At 36.9% G+C, this 26,182-nt stretch overlaps 2 protein-coding genes across 2 annotated transcripts; one reads left to right on the forward strand and one right to left on the reverse strand.

Moving 5' to 3' along the window:
• The first annotated feature begins 1,024 nt into the window (after window positions 1-1,024).
• On the forward strand, window positions 1,025-21,490 carry ck (unconventional myosin-VIIa ck). The gene is made up of 8 exons (XM_088037224.1): window positions 1,025-1,210; window positions 8,266-8,304; window positions 12,032-12,292; window positions 12,503-13,066; window positions 13,114-15,342; window positions 15,391-18,341; window positions 18,395-18,662; window positions 20,854-21,490. Exons 2-8 carry the CDS (start codon window positions 8,287-8,289, stop codon window positions 21,058-21,060), a joined length of 6,498 nt encoding a protein of 2,165 aa, XP_087893350.1. The 5' UTR covers window positions 1,025-1,210; window positions 8,266-8,286; the 3' UTR covers window positions 21,061-21,490.
• On the reverse strand, window positions 21,401-25,198 carry Su(H) (recombining binding protein suppressor of hairless). The gene is made up of 2 exons (XM_088037225.1): window positions 23,926-25,198; window positions 21,401-23,517 (listed from the first exon to the last, which is right to left on the reverse strand). The coding sequence occupies exons 1-2, from the start codon at window positions 24,769-24,771 to the stop codon at window positions 22,837-22,839; spliced, it is 1,527 nt and encodes a 508-aa protein (XP_087893351.1). The 5' UTR covers window positions 24,772-25,198; the 3' UTR covers window positions 21,401-22,836.
• Between the last annotated feature and the right edge of the window lie 984 nt (window positions 25,199-26,182).

Genomic DNA, 26,182 nt, shown 5'->3' on the forward strand with positions numbered 1-26,182 from the left:
AAATTGCGGAAATGATAAATTTTAGCAAAACCACACACCAAATTTAGGAACAAAATAAATGCTTTTTGAGTGACAGGTTTAAATTATATTAATTTCAAATTTTCCGTGATGATTTTCCATTATTTAAATCTAAAAGCAGGTGAGAAATGTAGACAAAGTCTAATCTGTGTAATTTAAGAAAACAAGAATATAAAGTTAGTTTAAAAAGCTGCTGTAAAAATGATCTCTATTTGTGCACAAGTCAAAAAAGTCATTTTTTAAATATTCTTCTCGAAGTCTGAGTTGTTTGGTTTTTTTTTTTTATAATTGTTGATAAAATGTTAAATTTACATTTAGCATTCTTTGCAATGCAGAACTTTAGAACACGTGAGCTGTTTACGTAGAAAAATGCTTTTTAAATGATAACGAAGAAAACAAATTGATATAAGCTGCAACATTTGTCCATAAATATAAACTTCAATGTCAATTAAAAATTATTTTGATACTAAATCCTTTTGCGTGCTATTAATTAAGGAACTAATTTCGTTATATCTGTGAGGTAATTTTATTACATGAAGTAAAATATTACTATTTCGCTCGCAGAAGAATTTTGGATCGTTTTCTAGGGACCTATATAATTTAGCTTCCATTGGTTTAATATGTTATAATAAACATAATACATATTTGAAATCTTATCATTTATGTATTTCATAGAAAAAATTGTGTGGGTAATTCGAGTGCGTTGGACTCCGCCTAGTTTCCCAACCCGTAACTTTGCGCTCCTCTTGAATAACTAGGTCAGTTTGGTAATAAATACGCTTCATTCTGTTCTTATCTGTTTTTTTCCGACGATTTGCGTAAATACCTTCGATTTTCCATGTTCACCAATGCGCAGATCCGCAAATATTTCCCAATGGACTCACGTTCCAACAGGTGTTTTCCGCACCTCCATAGCGGAAAAACAAATAGAAGAGGCCAGCAACCTACCAAGCAGGAGCGCCCTCTCTACTCACCTGACCTAGCCCCACTGGTTCTCTCACCTGTCTCAGGGGGCGCTGCTCTACCTGAGCGCAAGCAATTAAAGTTAACAGAAACTTGACCATTTGGTGATTGTTGAGTGCGGAGGAACGTTACAACCCGTCTCAAATGAAGTGTTAAGTGTCACGAGTTGGTGTGTGTTCGCGACTAAAAACCTACCATTATGACAAGGATATATCTATAGTTTATCCAGGTAAAAATTCTTACAGTAGTTCTTCGAACCATACCACGTCCACGTACTTCTTGTTTCTTCACGCTTCACCATTCTCTTGAAAATTTAGAAATGAGTGAAAATCCATGGTGGTCGCAAAGGTGCCAGTTTTTCACTTAAGGCACATTCCTCGGGGTACCGGTACTTTGACTTAAGTCACGGCTTAAGTCCACACGCATTCCGCTATACCGCTCGCGGACGCTGCGAGTGTCTGTAAATACTGTTATCTAGGTGTTTTATCATTGCAAACAGATTTTTAGATTATTAAAATGTTGGGTAAGATCTCACGTGGGGTGCGCTTTGGGTCACAAAGATTTTTGTGCTGATTTTAGGAACACCCACAGTTGTACCAACTTCAGACGAGTAGGTGTACCAAGAACCAGTATGGTACTCGCATGATCATACAAATTAAGCATAAATCGCAATGAAACATGAGAGAACATTTATTTAATTATGGTAATTTCTATTGACATCATCAGACTAGTACCATCACGAACGATTACAATGACTGCTTTCATTTATTCTTGTTGCTCACAGAAACTAGTTTTCTACAATAAGAGGTTCGTCTTATTTTGTTGTATAACTGAAGGTAAAGGAATGTCACCAAATTTTAAATATTTGTTTATCTGTACTTGGAGATAACAGCCCAAGGTCGAAAATGTTCAAATTTGGAACAGTGGTTTTGGGTTTTGCAGAAAATACAGAGTTTGGCCATAAACATTTTCTGTCATTTTAGTTGACTTTGACTGTTTATTACTTTCCTACAATGACAATCTTTTAATGTTTTTGTAAGTAAACACATTAGTAAGACTATAAAATGATATCAGACACTATTTACATTTTTTTTTTATAAGTGCAAGCAATCTCAGGAAGAAAAAACTAATCTAAAACTAAGATTTGTATAATTATTTATTTACAAAAATTTATGTAAAATATGTAATCTTAAAAGTTACTATATGATTTAGAAAATTTCGAAAGTCTAAAATAATCTAAAGAAAAATTTAAACGCCTCAAAGCTGTCCAAAATGTTTGAATGCGGACGAACTAAATGGACCAAAACATAAAGAAATTACACATGTAAGTACATATATAAACGACTTGAAGGTTTGAATGTATTGCATATTGAATGAACAAAATAGTTTATCATTAAAGTGTACGTTGAAATGGCGAAGTCATGTCTGATTTCAATTCTTGTTACGATAATAATTTGACAAGCACAAATTACATTGTCAACATATTTTATTATGCACTTAAGTTAAAACCTTTTTGGAAACAATTTAAAGTTTGCAATTAAGAAAATTGAGCGTTGTACACTAACGTCCAAAAGTAACTGGTACACTTTTTTTGTCATTGTAGAACGGGCTAAGAACTACTGAGCTACCAATATAACGTCATCGGAACTACTCATATTAAGTAGGCAATAATTAAAGATGGCGGAACATTCAAAAGTAAAAAAAATATCAATAGACGCACTGGGATTCCTAAGACATGTAATTTAAGCTTCCATACTATCAATTTGTTCATTTGTTTTATTAAGTTATTAGTCATTATTTGAAAATTTTGAGAGGACGAAAATTTAGCTTGTATTACTGGATTAAATATGTGAGTACATTGCGGGTTTAGAATGACAAGGTTCTAACTGCAATGAAATTAATTAGTGAAAATGCAAGGTCGAACTTGAAACATTAGATTTAATCATAATCAGGTTAATCCATAGCAGATTAAACTTTGTACTCCTGGAATTTTGAAAAGGCATCAAGCTACTTTTATTCCGATTAAGCAAACAGAAAAGCAATATTATAGAGAGTAGAATTTTATGAAAATCTCAATTTTCGTAAGAAATCTTGTTATTCCAAATCCGCGACATGTCAAAGGACGGTCGACCTTACAAACAAAGTTGTCAACACCGCATTTATGACAATGATCAACATTAATGCTCTTTAATCAAAACATTGGCATATAAACATTAATTTATAAACACTACATTTAATTTGTTGCTCTGAAAAATAACAGTAACACGTTATCCTAAACTGACTTTAAAAATGCAACAATGGGGCCGCACCCCGCTGTTGTGTTTCTTTGTTTCAGCTAAAACAATTCATTTCTAACTGTGATAAAGCCTTTGTGTAGATCTGATTGTGGGGGAGATTTAATTTAAAATATAAATAAAAGATCGCCTGAGAGAAACGTAATAAGATTTTGATTATCAAAATTTAAGGGTGCGAATCTGGACGTTTTGAAGTATTGATATAATGTTAGAAAGTTTGCTGGGGCTCCATGTATATCATATGGTACTTGATTTCAATATTTAATACAGTTATTTGACACCGACAGCTTAGTTATCTATCGATTTTCAATATATGGCAATATGAAATATTCAGGTAAAATAGCTAGGACTACCAACACACTTTGAAAGTTAACGCCTCTTTAAACTGCGGGAATTATTTGATTGTGTTAAATTTTGTTTTACTTTCTATAAACTATTTTCCATTAGTCAAAATGACATTAGTTGGTATCAAATTTAACCGATGATTAGAATTTAATTGCGTGTTGTTAGACCTTGGTAACACTAGAATTGAAGATACGTAATGTGGTTACGTTAATACTTTTCTCCATTATAATCATAAACATAATAATGGTCATATTTCTTACTGCCAGTCATTTTCTAATTTAGTCATTTCCATAAATTTTTAGTGAACACTGATCAATTTAGTTGCAGAGACTCCCCAGTGGGTATATTAACATTTTTAACCAAGGTGACACATAATATAGGGACATTGCTACTAAAATTAACTATCCATCGCCTATCAACAAACATTTTATGGTCACTTAAAGGTTATGAAGCGATATTCAGTGACCTTTAATTAACAAGATTATAAAATTGCAAAATGAAAGTGACATTTTCAGCAAACAAAATAAAAATGTGTGCTAGGTTTATTAATACTACCTAAAACAAATAAAATGTAGATATAGAAAGCATGTTTTACATTGCTAATAATCGACGTGAAGTTTATTCGACAGTTAGAGCTTAATCATATTCATATGGATGCAAGATTTCTCTTAACCTTTAAATAAAATAGGAATATACATGGTTGTCGCAAAAAATGTAACAAGTCCTTTATTAATTAAAAGGAAATATCAGTACATTTTTACCTTGTTAAGTACCGTATTATCAAAGAAAAACAGCATCAAAGCAGACTGTGGAATTTGAAATGAGTTGGTAGCCCTGTTGTCATCGGAATTCACATCTTTCTAAATTAATTAATGTTAACCTGAAACTGTCAAAGTGACAATATCATATATTTGGTTTTATATTTAATCATTTTAATGGAAGTATGTTCACGTCATTGTGTGATACCTGTCAAACTTAATTGCGGTTCAAAGTTGAAAGCGTTTAATAATAAAATATTACCGCTTTAAGATGATTAAATTAGACAAGTTGTCATGGTCATGGCGTCATGTTTTTCATCAATCCTACCAACTAATCTTGAAATAGGTAAAAAATACCCAATTATAGAAATAGCTACTTCTTAATGTTATGGAAATTGGATCATTATTTCGAAATTAGTTGTGATTTTTTCCTGAATAGCATATGTTGATTACGCATATAATATACAGAGTGGCGGCCTAAACCGTTAAATGGTGCCATTTCTCTAATCTCGGTCAGAATAATCTAACATTTATTTCGGTGAGAGACGACCCAAATACCTCCAAAATTGTCTCTTTTCACAGAAAGATCTCCCACATTATCAAAAAATTAATCAAACAAACCGCCCGATAACAATGCTCGGGACTAATGAAACAGAAGCACACTACTCTAGATAAAAACCTTACGTAAACATTACACATTTTATAAACAAGCGCTTTTATTAGTGTGCCATGAATGAAACAATGTAGATTCGCGAAGATTTCCACACAATTGTTTCAATGAATGTGGATCACCGCAGATCTCCCATAGAAAGTAGAAAGAAGGCGTGGAGATGCCGCGTGGCTTGCTTGATCTTTCGCGATGCACAGCCGTCTAGATCAAAGGTCGTAGACTCGACAACCTTGACATTGTACGCTATGTTTCTATTGAGAAGTGAGTCAGCGCGATTTGCAAGGTGGAAATTCGAATCCGGTGTTGAAAAACATTACTGAAAGAAAATTTCCCGGTTGTTTCAAGGCCGAAAAGCCCCGACAGGTGACAAGTGATTCAGGCGGCTGTATCTAGAAAGTTAATTAAATTGTTTAAGAATGCTTCAATGTTACGACATTTTTATTCTCTTGTAAAACCGGCTCGATGACCAAGGATCTTGGTATTGTTCGGGACTAATATGCAATTGCATACTTTCGATTTCGAGATGGAAAAAGTGATGAGATGTATGGAAAAGTATTGTTGTGATGGATACTTGCGACATTTTTTTTAAATTAGTGTCATTGCATAGAACACCTGTCATTATGGTCGAGTACACGTTACAAGCCACAATTGTGGTAATTGCATGGCACTATGAGTTGTGAAGGCCTTCAAAGCCTTGGGTTGACATGTTGACAAGATAGAAGACGCATCAATGACTAAATCAGTTGATGTATGCCCATTTTGGGGATGCAGCAAACTTAAAAGTGTTAACACTTATACTTAAAATTAAGATTCGTTCACATTTTTAAGAGATATTTCCACTGTTAATATTTTTTAGAATAGCAATTTTAAAATTTTAAGATAATTCCAAAACGACTTAGAGAAACCGTACGATAAATAATGTGGGAACTACAAGAATATATGACGTGATAAAAAACATTCTGTGTAGGTACACTACCGCTCAAAAGTATTTGCTCACATTTTTTTCCGCTTTTGTTTCGCGTTTTTTGTTTTCATGTTTATAAACTTCATTGTTGATAACATCTTTTTTTTTCTTTTTTGATGTTTTTGAAAATATCAATTTTTTTATTTTTTTAATGTACTTTTAGAAATTTTGACAAAGACATCGTGTCACATACAGGGTGATTTTTAAAAAACGGCAGGCGTTGTAGAATTTTTCTTTATGAACCTATTTCAAAAATTTAGAAAACAAATTAAATGGTTTTTAATTTACTATAAACTGATGATTTTAAATTTTTCGTAAATGTCTAAGTATGTTTTGGGCGATACTCAACTTTCTTATTTTAATTGGTACCCATATTTTTTTTTTCATAATTTGGTAGATAATAATTTTCTTGATTCAGAAATGTGTAATATGATCTACTTTTACAAACAAATATTTTTAAAAAAATTATCAAAATTGAAAAAAAATAAGCAATAAAAGTTAATAAAATCCAGGTGCATGGTGTCAAATTAAAGAATGCCGTCATTGTAATGTCGAAAAGCAGCAAATAACAGAAATTTTTTTTCATTTTTGATATTTTTTTTTAAATATTTTTTGAAAAAGTCGAACATATTACACATTTCCGAATCAAGAAAATTAATATTTTCCAAATTATAAAAAAAAATATGGGTGCCAATTTAAAAAAAGAAAGTTGAGTATCGCCCAAAAGATACTAAGACATTCAGAAAAATTTTAAATTTATCAGTTTATAGTAAATTAAAACCCATTTATTTATTTTTCTTAATTTTTGAAATCGGTTCATAAATAAAAATTCTAAACGCCTGCTGTTTTTTAAAAATCACCCTGTATTTTCACAATCTATCAGCCTATAAATTTTTTAATTTCGTGAAGGTGTTTGATAACAAAACTTTTTTAATTTGTGGTTGCGGAAGTTAATTGTTCTTCAAGTTTTTCTCTAAAAATTAGTGACAGTTTTGTACAGAAATGGTGAAGAAAGCTAAGTTAATTGTGGAAACGCTTGCAATGATTATCGCTTTCCACAGAATCGGCAGAAATAAACCCGAAATCGCAAAAGAATTAATTATATTTTTAAGTGTGGAAATACGTTTGAGCGGTACTGTATGTCTCATGTTTCAGAACTGTCAAGAAGGTCATGTCAATAAAAACACAAATCTTATGAAGAATGTCTTTGATCTCTTAATATTTTTTTTATTTGACTGATGCGACAAACACTCGACACGGGGTGAAGCGCCCACTTTTAAGAAAAAAAACCTACTTATTCTAGATGAGCAACGAACTTATCTCCAAAAATAATTCACTTTTAATTTTTTTCTTTTTTGCATCAATTGTGTGGACTAAAAGAAAATTATTGTCCCAAGTCAAAATTTTGTAAAATCGTTTTTGTACTTTTTTAGATAAGTAAAATAATTGAAAATTTTCATTGTCTTTTAATGACTATAAAAACTACAGTTTCATGGAATTTGAAGGGTAAAAACTTTGTGTAAGGCATAATATATTGTTAAATTGAAGGGTTTTTGAACGGACTTCTCCACTTCTAGTAAAATTTTGAATTGTGAGGGGTCCATTTCTCGTATTCAATTACCAACACGAGCAAGCCAATTGAAGGCGCCTATGGAAAACTTGGAAGTGGAGGAGCCTGCTGTGAAGGCCAAAAGCCTTACCAGCAGCTAAATAATTTGTAATATCTTAAGGACTAGTTGTAAAAAACACAAAACTTTAGAAATAAATGTATTTGATCTGGAGCGTCGAGCAAAAAAGAGAATTCAGATAAGCTCTTATAAATATCGTTTATTTAATCGTTCGCTTTTGTCCATGACAGCCTTGTTGGCTAACCGCAAACTGAATAGAACAATAAGATATTTTGAGATCCTGGTTACCCATAGACATAGCTTTCTTGTCATGACCATTACACACTAAATAAAATCTCTAAACAACGTTTCTTTGTATAGCCACTGAAGCAATACATTACAACAGGATTCAATACAAAGTGTAACAAATCGATGATATCAGCCAAGCACAAGACAATAATGTTGCTTTTTGTAAATAGCTTTTGATTACAAGAAATTGACAGCAATTATATATATTAACATATTATATCTCCTAATCTTGAATTGACATAAACCATATCACATAATAACATATTCTTTCCAAAAGTGATAATCCTAATTTTAGTGAAGTATTTCAAGTATGTTTAGTTTTGTGCTTTTGTTTCAGAAACGTTGATGCGTCACCACCATGGTTATAGTGACACGGGTAAGTGGTTTTCCTATTAATTAGCGTACCACTGTAAAGTAGTTTCTCCATTTCTATTCGATTTTATCACAATCGGCGAAAGTGCGAGTACGACTTTTGGCGACCCTGTAGACGTACCGTTAAAAGAGCACCGATGGTCAATGGCATTTCCTCACTCATTTCGATAGCCCACTTCACACTCATGCGAAAGGGTCAAAACGGAAGAGACAAAACGAGAAAGAGATAGTTTCTCCCATTCTGTACCAAACAACCAACAAACCATGAAGACCAACTTCCGTTTCTCTTTGCACGGACGCTATTGTTACAGACTTTACATAATTTAGAGAGAGTGACCATCGGGATTCTTCTTAGATTGAGCACAGATTTCTCTTCTGATGTTACCATTTTGATTTGATCGATGCAGTTTCTTTAATTAAACGCCAAGCTTGATTTGCTGCGATTTTATTCAAAATGTTGTCTTCGGGGTTTACAGTAGTGACATTGCAATTTTACTAGTTCTTGCTCACTCAACTGAAGAATAGGTAATTACTGCAGCCTGTTCTTACTTTCGATTCTTCTAGGCCTTGAAACCTTGTTTTCAATGATCCGAGGCCATGGTCTATGTAGGATCCAAATTTAGAAGCAAAATTTGGAACTAGTTCTAGCTTTTATGGGATCCAGAGTTTGGCAAACTCCAAATTATCGCTAATGGCTTCAATGGAACGTGGGTTTCTATTAATCCAAATGCGGTCAAATTAAATGGGCACAGTTCGGACGTGAGCGGTAATCAAACGGTTTGAAATACGGCGTTTGACTGTATTTGGTCTGTAGTGGATTAAAATTGGACTCACTACTTATTAGATGACGTGGTAGGTCTGCATGATTTTTTGTGAAATTGGGCCAGAGATTGTATTATTTGACTAAAAATGGAAACCACAGAATTATTCTCCTATATCTTTAGATTTCTACAGTTTTTGGGTCTTTGAATTTTAATTTTTTATTTTTATCTTCTTAAATTTTTTGTGTTTCTATATTTTCAAATTTCAGAATTTGTGTTTATAAAATTTCAGATATTTATATTTGAAATATAAAGGACCAAAAACGATCAATCAAATCTAAAATATCTACAAAACTGAAAAAAATGGCGCCTAACAAACTTCAAAATTTTTCACCGTTTGAGTTGGAATTTTGGATATCTAAAAATGGACTCTAATTAACAAAAGCGCCAAAAAACGATAGCAAAGACCGCATCTTTCTATCTGTCCTAGTTTCAGGGATATTGAGCATTAAACATTTCAGAACTAAAAATTCACTATCCGAAACTTCAATCGCTTCTGCGTGAAATTCTGCGTAAAATGTGCACCAATAACTTCAGTTTGTTCTGCAAATCGACCGAAATAGGTTTACATAGGTACATAGTTTTTAAAATTTGAAATTTGGAATCCGAAATATGTAATTAGAAATGTTCATTTTGAAGTCCAAAGACATCCTCCAAAAAAAATTGTAATTGTAGTAATTTTAGAGCTACAGCTACGAAATTTGGGGAAGTTACTATTTTTGAGTCGTGTATTAATTCTACCAAATTTCAAAATCATAAAGCGAAAGCACTCAAATATTAAAAATTTGATTAAAATTTTTTTCTGCATGATTATTTAATTAGCAAAGAAATTGATCCAATAAAGTTTGGATATCCAGCCAATGAAGTTAAGTTCGAATTGGTTGCTCGGGTACGTTTTTATTATAAAACTTGTTTGATAAAGAAAATGCCAGCCAATCGCACGATTTTTTTTTGGTTTGAATCCGATTTCAATACATTCTCTCCATTTTGTTATGAAGAAAGGGTGGATCTTTAAATATACATTTCTAAAACGTGTTTCTTTTGCTGTAGAAGTTTGTTATTCGGCACAATTAATAAGCATGTTAAAAGTAGTAACTGTGGCAAATTTCGTTACTATAGCATTAAAAGTAACAAAATTCACAATTTTTTTAGATCTTCAAAATTTACAATAATAAAAGCAAAACATTCAAAAGACACAAAAAAAACACGAAATGTATATCGAATCTAAATTTATTTATTATTAAAAAAATCAAAGACGTCATTATAGGGTTTAAGGAGAGTAATGGAAACATTTTGGAATCTAAGAATCAGAAAACTCTAAAAACAGGACCAGAAGATCTCCGACTGAATAGTCTCATTTGTGAATCTCATAAAAATTAGTTTTACAAATCTGAGAGAATGACAGAAGGTCCGAAGTATCTAAGAAGAACTCGTGCTCTCCAGGTGGTAAATTTTTTATGTCTGAAAGATCTGATATAAAAGAACAAGAATCAAAGAATGCTCAAAACATGACTTAGCACATTGTAAGCTCAGAGTTAAATAAAATGGTAAATGTGATAAGGTGTAGATATTTCTAACGTTGTGAGTACCATTGTGAGGTTCAAATGAGAAATTGCTCAGTAACTCAGTTGGCAGCATCGCAATAAAACTAAGACTATAATAATTTACGAACATCTGATACGATCATCCAATTAAAACCAGAAAAAAATGGATGTAGAAGTGATAAGTAGCAGCAACAGAAATCAGAGCCTGGTTAACCACATTTTGATCCTTAATTGCCCAAATTAACTAATCTCTGATATTTTCACAAGTGTAAGTGCGTCACATTATTTTCGCATTCACGAAATTTAAAAAACGAACATGACCCAGAGGAAGGCACACATGAATGCTTGCTGACGCACCACAGAGGTCAACGTCACCTGATAATAATCCTATTTAGATAGACTACAGGTGTTGACATCCTTCCACGAGTGCATGTTCCGTTCGTTCGTTTTGAGAGATGAACCGTTTTGCCATTTGCAAATATTAAAAATGAACTGGACGAAAACTCTCAATATTTTTCCGCTTCTTGTTGCTGTAATTTGGGTTCACTAGAGCGAAGGTTGTACTGCACGAGTGCATGGTACTGTCATTACAAAAATTTTTAAATGTTACATTCGCTAATTTTAACTGTGAGTCGGAAAAATGATGGAATGACGCAATTTGTTACAGGTCTAGAAGATTCCGTGGGAGGTTTTTTCTCTTTTCGTGTAATTATTGGTTGTGCGTTTAATGGAATGATTAGTTTTTTGATAAATAGCCGCGGCTATGTGGGAATGCGAACGTGTAGGTTTTTCTTAGTGAAATTAATTGTTGGATGGATTTTGGATACTTGACCGGAGAATCCACGTCAGAACCACCACGTCACATTCGACATTGTTAAAAGTTGAACGAATTGATTGAAATAAAACTGCCCATTTCCCATGAAAGCTACAAATTATTTCATTGCACTTTAAGCATTTTGTTCCATGCCAAGTAGCTTTGTTTCTTAATGACGGATTTCATGACAATTTGCATTCGCTGATTTATTGTCTGAGAAATAGATGGTCATTAGAGTGAAAACCGGCACGTGTAACATTTACGCTGCGCTTATAAAGATATCAGTGTCTCCAATTTAGAAAAGTAGCCTCCATTATTGGAAACGCTATTATATTGTTGAATTAAACCGTAAACTATACTTCCACTCCACTGAGCGTGCCATACACTTTGCATAAACCGTAAAAGAATAAAATAAAAGCGCAAATTCGGTAATCAACCCAAAGAAACCGATGTATGTCATTTTTATTATTCCAAATTGTGCTCAGTGGGTCAAAGTCTCTCAAAAAAAGTCTCCGCAATTTTTTCCAAAGTCTAAAAACTGTCGTTTTACAGGGTGATTACATCTGGATTGAGCCGATTTCCGGAAATGAGTTCGACGTGGCCATTGGAGCAAAGGTCGTCTCCGCCGAAGGGCGAAGAATTGCCGTTAGGGACGACGATGGCGAAGAACACTGGCTGTCTCCTGATCGCCGAATTAAGGCAATGCACGCAACGTCCATCAATGGAGTCGAAGACATGATTGGGCTGGGAGATCTACACGAGGCCGGAATACTCAGAAACCTACTTATAAGATACAACGAAAATCTCATCTACGTAGGTCAAAAACAGAGTTTTTATAAAAAGTTAATTTTATTCAGTGACAAGTCATCAAGTAGGTCAACCGTTCAATATCTTTTCAATTAATTTTAAGTTATATGATGTGTTTTAACACTTTGCTCTCTCTAAATTAGCCATTGTGGTCATTTAAGTACTCACCATTCGAACAAAGGAGTACTTTTCGTCTTTAATTCAAGTCGTTTCTAGACCTACACCGGCTCGATTTTGGTGGCTGTCAACCCCTATCAAATCCTCCCCATCTACACGGCCGAGCAAATAAAACTCTACAAAGAAAGAAAAATCGGGGAGCTCCCCCCACACATCTTCGCGATTGGTGATAACTGCTACGGTAACATGAGGAGGTACCGCCAAGATCAGTGCATTGTAATCTCCGGCGAATCAGGTGCAGGCAAAACAGAAAGTACGAAATTAATACTCCAATATCTAGCCGCTATCAGTGGTAAACACTCCTGGATTGAACAACAAATCCTCGAAGCGAACCCAATCCTGGAAGCTTTCGGCAATGCAAAGACCGTCAGGAATGATAACAGCTCCAGGTTTGGGAAATACATCGACATCCATTTCAGCAGTGGTGGAGTCATTGAAGGTGCCAAAATCGAACAGTATTTGCTCGAGAAGAGTAGAATCGTGTCTCAGAACCCCGACGAGAGGAATTATCATGTTTTTTATTGTTTGTTGGCTGGGTTGGGACGCGATGATAAGAAGAAACTCGAGCTTGGTGATGCTAGTCAATTTAAATATCTCACAGGGGTAAGTCGAAGTCTTATCAAAACCCCGTTCTTATCATTTTTTTACAGGGAGGATGTATAACATGCGAGGGACGCGACGACGCTGCTGAATTCGCCGATATTCGCAGCGCTATGAAAGTCCTCTTATTCTCAGACTCGGAGATCTGGGACATTATGAAACTTCTTGCCGCTCTTCTCCACATCGGCAACATCAAATATAAAGCCACCGTCGTTGATAATTTAGACGCGACGGAGATTCCGGACCCCACGAACGTCCACCGTGTTGCGAATCTTCTTGGAGTTCCATCTCAGCCTCTGATCGACGCTCTGACGCGAAAGACGCTCTTTGCTCATGGGGAAACTGTCGTCTCGACGCTATCGCGTGAACAGAGCGTCGACGTTAGAGATGCGTTCGTTAAAGGCATTTATGGTCGTCTCTTCGTTTACATCGTAAAGAAGATAAATAGTGCGATATATCGACCACGGGAGCGGCAAAGAAGCTCCATCGGAGTGTTGGATATCTTCGGATTTGAGAACTTCACTCACAACAGCTTTGAACAGTTCTGCATTAACTTCGCGAACGAGAACTTGCAGCAGTTCTTCGTGAGGCACATCTTCAAACTTGAACAAGAAGAATACAACAACGAGGGGATCAACTGGCAGCATATTGAATTCGTGGATAATCAAGACTCTTTAGATTTGATTGCGGTCAAGCAATTGAACATCATGGCGTTGATCGATGAAGAAAGTAAATTTCCCAAAGGTACAGATCAGACGTTGTTAGCAAAACTTCACAAGACACATGGGAGTCATCGCAATTACCTCAAACCCAAGTCGGACATCAACACCAGTTTTGGACTTAACCACTTTGCTGGAGTGGTGTTCTATGACACTCGCGGCTTCTTGGAGAAGAATAGAGATACTTTCAGCGCTGATCTTCTTCAGTTGGTGGCCATCTCCAACAACAAGTTCTTGCAACAGATCTTTGCCGAAGACATTGGGATGGGATCAGAGACACGAAAACGCACCCCTACACTCTCAACACAGTTCAAAAAGAGTTTAGACAGTCTCATGCGAACGTTGTCCAACTGCCAACCTTTCTTCATCCGTTGTATCAAACCTAACGAACTCAAGAAACCTATGATGTTCGATCGGAATTTATGTTGTCGACAGCTGAGGTACTCAGGAATGATGGAAACCATCCGCATCCGTAGAGCAGGCTATCCAATCAGACATAGCTTCCCCGAATTCGTCGAAAGATACCGATTTCTTATTCCTGGGGTTCCTCCAGCTCATCGCACTGACTGTAGATCAGCCACGTCGAAGATTTGTGCGGCGGTTCTTGGGCGAACTGATTACCAACTTGGTCACACTAAAGTCTTTCTCAAAGACGCCCACGATTTGTTCTTGGAACAAGAACGTGATAGAGTTCTCACGAAGAAGATCTTAATTTTACAACGCTCGATAAGAGGTTGGGTGTACCGGCGGCGGTTCTTGAGGCTTAGAGCGGCTACTATGATCATCCAGAAGTACTGGAAAGGGTACATACAAAGACAGAGATACAACAGAATGCGTGTGGGCTACATGAGACTCCAAGCCCTCATCAGAGCTAGGGTGCTTTCTCACCGCTTTAGACACTTACGAGGACACATTGTTGGGCTACAAGCTCACGCGAGAGGGTACTTGGTCCGCCGAGAATACGGCCACAAGATGTGGGCCATCATCAAGATCCAATCTCATGTGCGGCGAATGATTGCACAAAGGAGGTTCAAGAAGATTAAATTTGAACGGAAGACGCATGTGGAAGCGTTGCGACTCAAAAAGAAAGAGGAACGAGAGTTGAAAGATGCGGGTAACAAAAGAGCGAAAGAAATCGCCGAGCAAAATTACAGAGAGCGCATGTACGAACTCGAGAGAAAAGAAATGGAGCTGGAGATTGAGGAGCGAAGAAGGGTCGAAGTTAAGAAGAACTTGATTAATGACGCCGCGCGGAAAGCTGATGAGCCCGTTGATGACTCCAAGTTGGTGGAGGCGATGTTTGACTTTTTGCCTGATAGCTCAAGCGAGGCTCCGACTCCCGGACGAGAAACTTCTGTTTTCAATGATCTTCCGTCGCAACCTTCAGAAGGGGAGATTATAAGCCCCATGCAGACTCAGTCTGAAGATGAGGAAGACTTGTCCGAGTTCAAGTTCCAGAAGTTTGCGGCGACGTATTTTCAAGGAAACGTGGGGCATCAGTACTCGAGGAAGCCGCTGAAGCACCCGTTGCTGCCGCTGCATACGCAAGGAGACCAGTTGGTAAGTTTTGGTACAATTACGTAAACAGAAATTTTAATATTGTTTTAGGCTGCGCAAGCCCTCTGGGTCACCATTCTTCGCTTCACTGGCGATCTTCCTGAGCCACGTTACCATACGATGGATCGTGACACTACGTCCGTGATGTCGAAAGTGACGGCAACTTTAGGACGAAATTTCATCCGAAGCAAAGAGTTCCAAGAAGCGCAAATGATGGGTCTTGATCCTGACTCCTTCATGAAGCAGAAACCTCGTTCCATTCGCAATAAACTAGTCTCTTTAACGTTAAAACGCAAAAACAAGTTAGGCGAAGACGTACGTCGGAAGCTCCAAGACGAAGAATATACAGCTGATAGCTACCAGTCATGGTTAGAATCTCGCCCTACTTCTAACTTAGAGAAGTTACATTTTATTATTGGTCATGGTATTCTGAGGGCGGAACTTCGCGACGAAATCTACTGTCAAATTTGCAAACAACTCACTAATAACCCTTCGAAGTCTTCTCATGCAAGAGGGTGGATTTTATTATCGCTATGCGTAGGGTGCTTCGCTCCGTCAGAAAAGTTTGTAAATTACTTGCGCGCGTTTATTCGGGAAGGTCCTCCAGGTTACGCCCCGTATTGCGAAGACCGCCTCAAACGAACATTTAACAATGGTACAAGAAACCAACCCCCAAGCTGGTTGGAGTTGCAAGCCACCAAATCCAAGAAACCCATCATGTTGCCGATAACCTTCATGGATGGAAATACGAAGACATTGTTAGCAGACTCTGCGACAACAGCGCGGGAATTGTGCAATCAATTATCTGATAAAATCGGACTAAAAGATCAATTTGGGTTCTCATTATACATAGCACTTTTTGATAAAGTGTCGTCACTGGGGAGTGGTGGTGACCACGTAATGGACGCTATCAGCCAATGCGAGCAATACGCGAAAGAGCAAGGGGCTCAAGAAAGGAACGCCCCGTGGCGTCTCTTCTTCCGGAAAGAGATCTTCGCTCCTTGGCACGAACCTACTGAGGACCAAGTCGCCACTAACTTAATCTACCAACAAGTGGTCCGGGGGGTGAAATTTGGGGAGTACAGATGTGACAAGGAGGAAGATCTAGCGATGATAGCTGCCCAACAGTATTACATAGAGTTTGACACGGATATGAACGTGGAGAGGTTGCTGACTTTACTCCCCAATTACATCCCTGACTATTGTTTAACGGGAGTTGAAAAAGCTGTTGATCGATGGGCGGCTCTGGTTGTGCAAGCGTACAAAAAGAGTTATTACGTAAAAGAAAAAGCCGCGATTTTGAGAGTGAAAGAAGACGTCGTCAGCTATGCCAAGTTTAAATGGCCTTTGCTCTTCTCCCGATTCTACGAAGCCTACCGCAACTCTGGTCCCAACCTCCCCAAGAACGACGTCATCATCGCTGTAAACTGGACGGGGGTGTACGTGGTCGATGACCAGGAGCAAGTTCTCCTAGAATTATCTTTCCCCGAAATCACCACCGTCTCCAGCCAAAAAACGAACAAAGTCTTCACGCAGACTTTCAGTCTTAGCACCGTGCGTGGTGAAGAGTTTACATTCCAGAGCCCCAACGCTGAAGACATACGCGACCTCGTTGTGTATTTTTTAGAAGGCTTGAAGAAACGTTCCAAATTTGTGATTGCTTTACAGGACTACAAAGCTCCCGGAGAAGGATCGAGTTTCCTTACTTTCCTAAAAGGCGATCTTATCGTGTTGGAGGAGGACAGCACGGGGGAGACCGTTTTAAATTCTGGTTGGTGTGTGGGAAGGTGTGAGCGAACGCAAGAGAAAGGCGATTTTCCGGCAGAAACTGTTTATGTGCTCCCGTGTATGTCCAAACCTCCCACTGATATCCTCCAATTGTTCTCCGTCGAAGGGGCGGAGCATGGGCGGAGGTTGAGCCAGCAGTATTCCGTGAATGGTACGGAGTCGCGAGACCGCCCACATACATTAGTGGATTACGCGATAGATCACTTCCGACCGCCAGCCAAAAGAACGATGTCTAAAGCGCTCACGTTAACAGCAGCTCGGAGGGGTGTGGACGATTTGTGGCGACATTCGCGGGACCCAATCAAACAACCACTTCTCAAGAAGTTGCTGATGAAGGAGGAGTTAGCGGAGGAGGCGTGTTTCGCTTTTAGCGCTATCTTGAAGTATATGGGTGATCTACCGTCGAAACGGCCGCGGTTAGGGAACGAGTACACAGACCACATCTTCGACGGACCTCTCAAACATGAGATTTTAAGAGATGAGATTTATTGTCAAGTTATGAAACAGCTGACGGATAATAGGAATCGGCTATCGGAAGAGAGAGGTTGGGAGCTGATGTGGTTAGCCACTGGTCTTTTCACGTGTTCTCAAAGTTTACAAAAAGAACTTACCACCTTTTTACGAAGTCGGCGACATCCTATCTCTCAGGATTCCCTGCAAAGGCTGCAAAAAACCCTACGAAACGGTCAAAGAAAGTATCCTCCCCACCAAGTCGAAGTGGAAGCTATCCAACACAAAACCACGCAAATCTTCCATAAGGTGTACTTCCCCGACGATACCGACGAAGCCTTCGAAGTTGATTCCAGCACCAGAGCGAAAGACTTTTGCCAGAACATTAGTCAACGCTTGAGTCTGAGATCCAGCGAAGGTTTCAGTTTGTTCGTTAAAATTGCTGATAAAGTCATCAGCGTCCCTGAAGGCGATTTCTTCTTTGATTTTGTCCGCCACCTCACTGACTGGATTCGAAAAGCCCGACCCACTCGCGATGGCATCACTCCCCAATTCTCTTACCAAGTCTTCTTCATGAAGAAACTGTGGACTAACACAGTCCCAGGGAAGGACAAAAACGCCGATTTGATCTTCCACTTCCACCAAGAACTGCCTAAACTTATTAGAGGGTACCACAAGTGTACAAAAGAAGAAGCTGCGAAACTGGCGGCGTTGGTATACAGAGTGCGTTTCGGAGAAAGCAAACAAGAACTTCAAGCTATTCCGTAAGTCGAAGTAGTGCGTTGAGCGGTTCTGTATTTTAGAGTTAAACTTTTAGGCAAATGTTGAGGGAGTTGATTCCTGCAGATTTAGTCAAAGTACAGAGTGCGAATGACTGGAAGCGATCGATCGTGGCGGCGTATAATCAAGACGCCGGAATGACTCCAGAAGATGCTAAGATTACGTTTTTGAAGATTGTGTATAGGTGGCCAACGTTTGGGTCTGCCTTCTTCGAGGTGAAGCAGACCACTGATCCGAATTATCCTGAGATGTTGCTCATAGCGATAAATAAACATGGAGTTAGTTTGATACATCCGACTACAAAGGTAAGACTAAGGATAAATTATGGATATTTGAATTTTTCAACAGAGGGAAAACAGTTGTGTATAATTGGTTGCCTAGCATAACTACTATCTGCTCAATTTTAAAAATTATAAATTATTGTAGGAATTTTCGCAAGTAACTACTTCATTAGAGTACACAATATGAATTAATTAATCCCTTTTTTTGATTTGGTGTGGATTTGCCATGAGTGGGTGTGATAAAAACAAGTTCAGTATTACGTATCGATCGTATTTTCTAGTGAATTATAAATAGGAAAATACGCATACAAAAAATGTTCAAAGTCAATTTAATTAGAACCAGTCTAATAAACTAATAAGAGAACAGAAACCCAAAGAGGTAAATAAAAAGAGTTTACTCAATCATTTCATTGGGTCATAATGTTATATGACAATGTTTCATTTTTATGCAGACACAAGTTATTCAACTGAATTATTTGTGCTTGAAAAGGAATGTGTCTTCCAACTTTGCATAACAGAATTGTTTCAATTAATTCATGAGATTTTTTGCCTCTATAAACAAAAACAACAATTAAAAACGAAATTAACCATACCAAGCTTAAAATAAACGTGTTAAAGATTTCGAAATTTGCAATAATTCTAAAACTTCAAACCATTTCCAAGATTTTAAATTTAAATTTTAAAATTTCGAATAATGTAGAGACGTCAAAGATTCAAAATAGCTTCCAACGACTTATAAAATTTACGGGTAGAAAATTAAATGTGTAATAAAATGCTGAATCTTACCAATATTACAACATATCTGAAATAGTTTAAAGTTCAAAGAAAGTTTTCAAAGATTGCAATTTCTGCAGGCGTACAAAAAATTTCCAGAGTTCCAGAGAATTAAGAAATCGAAAAATTTAAGAATGTCAAAAGTGGAAGATCTGATTTTTCAAATCTCTTGATTTTCAACAATTTGGAAAACTAGAAAACTTCCGAGAAATACAAACCTTTCAAAGAAATTTACATGGCCCAGATATCAAAGTTGAAGCCTTAGAATATTTATTTGTGGATAAAAAAAGTTTATGTGAGGAAACTGGCTTGCTGCAATTGTGTAGGAATGTTTATGTTCCACAAAATTTTGATAAAAACTGAGTCATTTAAAAACATATAAACATGCTATTTTGATTAAACTATCTATTTAAACTTTCATTTCCCGGATCGAAAATTAATTTACTACGACCGCTTATTTACAGGAACGAGAGATACTTTCTCATTTCAGAACTAAAATTATAATATGCAATAATGGGCCCCATTAATTTTAATAGAGACAACTAAAGATACTGTCTCTAGATCTGTATCGACGAAAGTTCACGAGTAATGAATTTCTTTGTAAATAAATATTATTATAGTATTAGTGTGTTTATAAAATGGGGTCTCATCAAGTTTCATAGTGCAATTTTATGCAATTTCACTCACACGAAAACACACAAAAAAAGTAATTTTCTTTATACTCCAGATTATAAACTCAAAGAATTATTAAAGGAAAATTATTGAAGTTTGTGGTAGAAATGAGAGAATCCAGCATGTATATAATTAAAAAAAAAACAACTACCACTTAGTTGGACAGTTTCTTTCCATTCATCACCTCCCAAACAATCAACGCAATTATGTCTATTTATTCGATAATTTGCACAACAGGAAAAAATGATAAAAAATGACAATACAAAAGAAACATTGAAAAACGAACACCTTGCAAACATCATTAATCATTGCATAATATGTTTTTTGTGAGATTTCCTTAACAATCTGATTCATATTTCTGATGTCAGCTACTTTCCGTCAGTATAAAACAACTTAATCGAGTTATTTATAAAACGAAAATTCAGTAAATTACATTAAACAAAAATATTTCTCAACCTAATCACTCGTTTTCATGCTAGCTGCATTTATCGTCGAAATTGGGCCCGTTTTTGTGCACGCCGATGGGCTCATTTTCCAAGATTAAGTGATTTAAATCCGTTTTCCTCATTCCAACAAATCAGATAATAAAAAAGTCATTAATAAAACGAGCTGTTTGAACAATGGCCACTCACGTTCTCACGTATGTTATTATAACAAGACATCAGGAGCATTTTCATGATTATATGATTTCCTGTTATTATTGCTGCATGTTCATTCATTAGGTTTTGTGCAATTAACGTAGTCTAATTAAAAGATTTGCGTCTTATAGGAGATCCTGGTGACGCATCCATTCACAAGGATATCGAATTGGTCTTCAGGGAATACGTACTTCCATATGACTATTGGAAATTTGGTGAGAGGATCGAAACTTCTTTGCGAGACATCACTGGGATACAAAATGGATGATCTTTTAACTTCTTACATTTCGTTGATGTTGACGAATATGAGCAAACAGCGGAGTATAAGAATAAAGTAAATACTCGAAATTCCTTTTCTAGAGTTCAATCTGGATTCCCACTGCAATTACTGAAGGCCTGGGAACGGGACCGACTAATTAATATACAGTAGGAAAAGTAATTATTAAAAATAATACCATTGTTATCCTTAAATTCCCACATTCATGTATGAATAATCATGTTTTTAAAGAAAATGAGATTTCGTCGTGAGAACTCACTTGAATGGATGTGAAAATTTGCCTTCCTTGTTTTTTTTCTCTGACTCGTAGAATCTCCGTCAATGCTCTTTTGTAAATACTATTTATTTTTTGATGAGATATCGGTTTTATTGTTGTTAGGGGTTTCAAAGAATACTTGACATTATTTAAATATTTTATTTCTACAAAATATGCATAATGTACAGATTGTTTATGTATGATTTTTACGTAGAATAAATCTTAATGCTATTGATATTTACACTCATTACATTTGCCCTTAAATTCGTTGTTACAGTGGAGTGACTCAGGTTCAAATGACTTATTTGTTCTTCCGGCAAATTGAGCATATTACTTAATACTAAGTAAAAACGGTCGGACTATTCGATCAGTGACTGATTTCAAAACTTACTTAACTTTGGTTTGTTCAGAGTAAGGCTAGAACTATCTTTACATTTACATAAATATATCAAATAGAATCATTCATATCACAAAACAATATAATACAAGAAAGATGATGAGCGAGAGGGCACGAAAATTAGATTATTGTATTATTCTTAATAATCCTATAAGAGAACGAAGGCACATGGAGAAATTTTCAATACTTTTCTCAAAAATCTTGCTACGCAGAAATGAAATAAAAAAACGCACAAGCCAAACACATTAAAATCTACACACAAAACTACATGCTATGGTAAAAGCTTTCACACAGTTTCATTCGACTCGATTTCAATAAATTATTATACAATTTTACGTGTGAATGAAATTCAAAAAAGCAAACAAAAAAAGAACTATAATAAATTAGAAGAATAAAAAATATGCCCAATGTGAAAACATTTCCTTTTTATAACTTCTTGAAAGCATCCGCATTCAAGGTGACTGGGAAGTTCAAATTTCCTGCAACGTTTCTGTTGTCTCGTGATAATTTGATAAACTCTAACACTAAATTTATATAATCAGAATTTTCTTCCTAGAGAGGCGTTTAATTATCAAATGCATGTAAAAACATTGAGATTAGAACTTCATATTAAATTGCATAAAAGAGGATGGACTTTTCCATTTTTTCTTTAAATTATTTAAGACCAATTCCTTCTTCCAAATTTACCTAACCAACAGTTTGTCTAGTTGTTGTTGGAATTTCTCTAGAAACTGCGCCGCGGAGTCATGACAATTCCCAGTCAGCATGCAATCTTATTCACAAAGGATTCAATTCAGTGTTATTTTCTTTCATTAAATTCTTCAAAATTTGCAGCTAATTCGAAGAAACGTGACCTTGTAGAGACCAATTTGGAAATAGTGAGCTACATGCAAAACAGCAAATTCCTTATGTAAAATTTCTGCGTGGAATTGGCAAACCATCAATCAGAATAAATGATGCAAGAGATAAAAACCTCTTAATCAAACCAACATTTCCTGTATTTAATTGGCAGAAACCAGTTATCTACGAGGTTTCTCATTCATTGCAATTATTGACTAGTTCTTTTAATTTGGCCCTCTCACCCAAAAAGTTCCTCGAGATGAGATTTCCCTGGACGCGAAAATAGAGAGAAAAGATCGTTGTATCTTATTCTAGTTTATTGCATGGATGTACCCAACCCTCCCCTAATGCATGCCCCCATGTGAATTCCACGCGGATTCCTGAGCCACGGCGGCTTGACTCTGAGCCTGAGCCATGGCCGCACTCCTCTGACCCTGTCTCATGATCTCGTCAGCGGGTAAACATTGAGGTCTAGGTCCTGGCTCAGGAGTGTAAGTGAACGTCAATCCCGTCGCATAGATGATCCCGTCGTTCCTTACCAGAGAAACAGGGACTTGCGTCGGTTGTCTCACCCACAACCACTCTCCCCGGAATTGGGAAATGTCAGGAACGACGCACAGCATCGACTCCTGGCAGCGGTACATCGTCTCGGCTTCTACATCCCCGAACCAGACCTGAAGAGACGGCGAGAAGTTGTCTCCTGTTAACTCCAACATTGCTACTTCGCCGCCTCCGTTTAAGTGGAGGCTATGGACGATGGGGACGGGCGTCACGGGGGACCGTACAGGACCCATGCCTTCGTAAAATTGATACTCGGCTTTGTCGGTGGAGATGATGGTCCAACAAGCACCATCGTTTATCATCTCCTTGTTGGGCTCTTTAGGGCAAGGGGTGGCTTGGAACTGTATAATTCGCTCTTGAGAGAGGCACAAGTACATGCGCTCGGTGTCCTTCATGTAAAAGGCGCATTTGTGGAGTTGAGAAACGGGGTCGTCGGCTTCGAGGAGCGCCTGTTGTTTGTCGACCTGGAAGATGAGTTTGAATAGCGCGCGACAATGAAAGAAAGTTCAATGGTATCCAAGAACACGTGAAAGCGCCCAATCATATTAAATCTAGATTTCTTAATTAAATGTTGCGATTTTAAAATTCGCGGGTTTTAAGATAAATGTGATTGGATCAACGTGGCACGTGACGGAGAATGACCAATAGGAGCGAGCCGCAACTTTGGGGAAAATTTAAGAAATATTTGAATTTTAAAATAAAAAATATAAGGATGTTGGTATAAACTGTGACGCTACTGGTTTTAAAAATTTTCGTAATAATTTCGTGAACGGGTTTGTTGCAATGACCTTGCTTGCACTCGCAATTTCCAGACATAACCTCAACTATTTGTTGACACTTTCAGGGCAGAAATGTTTGATTTTGTGACTTACTTTGCGTATGATGAGCCTTGGGAGGGCCATTCCTGTCACAGAGCACACCAATTTCACTGTGGATCCATAATGAATGTACCCATCACGGACTTGAAACTCTTCACTCTCAGACTCGTTATCGTCCAAAAGGTGTATGGTGAAGGCGCCCCACTGTGTCGAACTGGCGTGAAAATGTCCATTCTCCACATGTAGGTACCTTGTGGAGACAGTCTGAGATCTCAGTCTATTAAAAAGGGCCACTTTTGTACCACTGGCAATACACAAATCTGCATTTTTCAAACTTTGCTTCTTTTTAGATGGTTTAGAGATAACTTTAATGCGTTTACTGTGAAACACTCCGATGTCATGTCCGGATCCATAGAACATCTTCACTGATAACATGAAATGTTTCCTTTTATCAGAATCCGAAATATACAAAGTTTTTGCGGCACAATATTGTTTCCCGTTGTTCAGATCCAACTGCTGCATGTCTTGATCAGAATTCCCAATTCCAATAAAAGCACATAATTGTGAAGCCTGTTCAGACTCCCCTTCTCTGAGCATCTGTTCCTGACGCATCCTCCAGCCATCCCCAAAGAGATAAATACAAGGTGGTGGACAAAAGAACCTTTTTTCGTTTCCATAGGACTTCTGGGCCACTTTGGCATGAAGAATCACAATCACCATATCGGACCTGTCCCTCAAATACCTCTCCATAGCCTCCCTGGTAAGTCTTCGATCTTCGCCCCGGTAGCCCCCAGGAACCACAGCCCCCGAAAACCGCGAATACATAGCCCCGTGTTGCGGTGGCGGCGTTGGGGGCGACTGTGCGTGGGCTATGCCCGGTAAACCGTACTGATGGGGCATTTTCCGAATTAAGCGAGAATCAAATAGGCCGCATTATTTTTCACTGGCGTTTGTTTTGTCGATGATCAGTTGTTCGCATTCGACCAATGAGGGTGGCTGCACTACACTAATTGTAAACAGAACACGCTATCACGGCCAACTCTTCGCACGGCTACCGCTATACGTGAGAACAAATGCCATGCTTCCCCCTCCCTTGCCGCGCTACCTCATTCCATTCGAAAAACACCTGTTTGGAGAGAGAATTTTCCGACAGGCTGGCCAACTTTTAGGTTTACACATTGTTTTAATTTTTCGATCAAAATCGAACTTTAAGGACTTTGATTTATTTAAGGGTTGTAAGGGAGGGTACTGCTTCAATTTGGAGACGCTGCTGTGGCAAGAAGAGCATGAAATGTGACGAAAGAATTCACTGAAAATTATGTAATTTTGGTAGCGTTAAGGCGGGTTTACGCTGCGTAAACAGTAGTTGACGATGGCCGATGACAGGACAGTGGCGTAGGGCAAAAACTTTACCGAAGAAAAAAAAGTATGGTCAGAAAGCTCAAAGTGCGAAGGTAAGTGTTTAAGTAACTTTCAGTTAAATCAAGATATAAAATAAGTTTAAAAGTTAAAAACTATAAATCTCTGCACATTCAATACAAAAATTCTCTCAGATTTTGACGAAAAATTTACCATTTAAATTTATAAGTGCATTCTGGAACAGCCTGTATATAATAATATATATATCAAAGGCCAATATAAGAAAAAAATGTAAATCATCATATTTCACTGTCTTTATGATTGATGCTTTTAAGTGTCTAAAAATGAATCTTTCAATTGACAGAAACCACTTAACACTTTTGATTATTAAAATACCAAAAAATAACATTTTAAAAAGAAAAAAACACCAACACCGCAGTCTTCCCCTACTTTACAACCGGTAACGTTTAATTAATGACATTACTAAAAATTACCCAGTTTTTACGTTAAAAACGTCTCATTGAGAGCCTGCTGGATTGCAAATCAAAGGATTAAATAGTGAAAAGTGTCGGCACGTTGATGTTTTGTTTAAAAAAAAAAAAACGGACTTTATGTTACAGTTGCTGATAAAATTTTTTGAACATTAAATTTCAGTCAATCAAATAAAAAGTTAATGTAGTTCAGGCTTTATTATTTATTACCATATGATTGTCATTTTGATTGAGGTTTTGAATAAATTGATTAATGGGTTACCCAAAGCAATTTTTTTAATGTTTTTTTTTTATAACCGCGATAGGTCATAATTTGTGAAAATTGTGGAGCTCTATGGCAAATTTGAGACTTTTGCATTAGATTAAACATAAAAGAATAATTGAATACTCAAACACCCGTTTGTGATTCAATTCAATACATAAATCCCCTTAAGTTTAACGTAGAGCTCCACAATTTTCAC

This window comes from Gnatocerus cornutus, chromosome 5 (genome assembly GCF_029298725.1).
Source record: "Gnatocerus cornutus isolate USDA-ARS CGAHR chromosome 5, icGnaCorn1.1, whole genome shotgun sequence".
Classification (NCBI taxonomy): Eukaryota; Metazoa; Arthropoda; class Insecta; order Coleoptera; family Tenebrionidae; genus Gnatocerus; species Gnatocerus cornutus.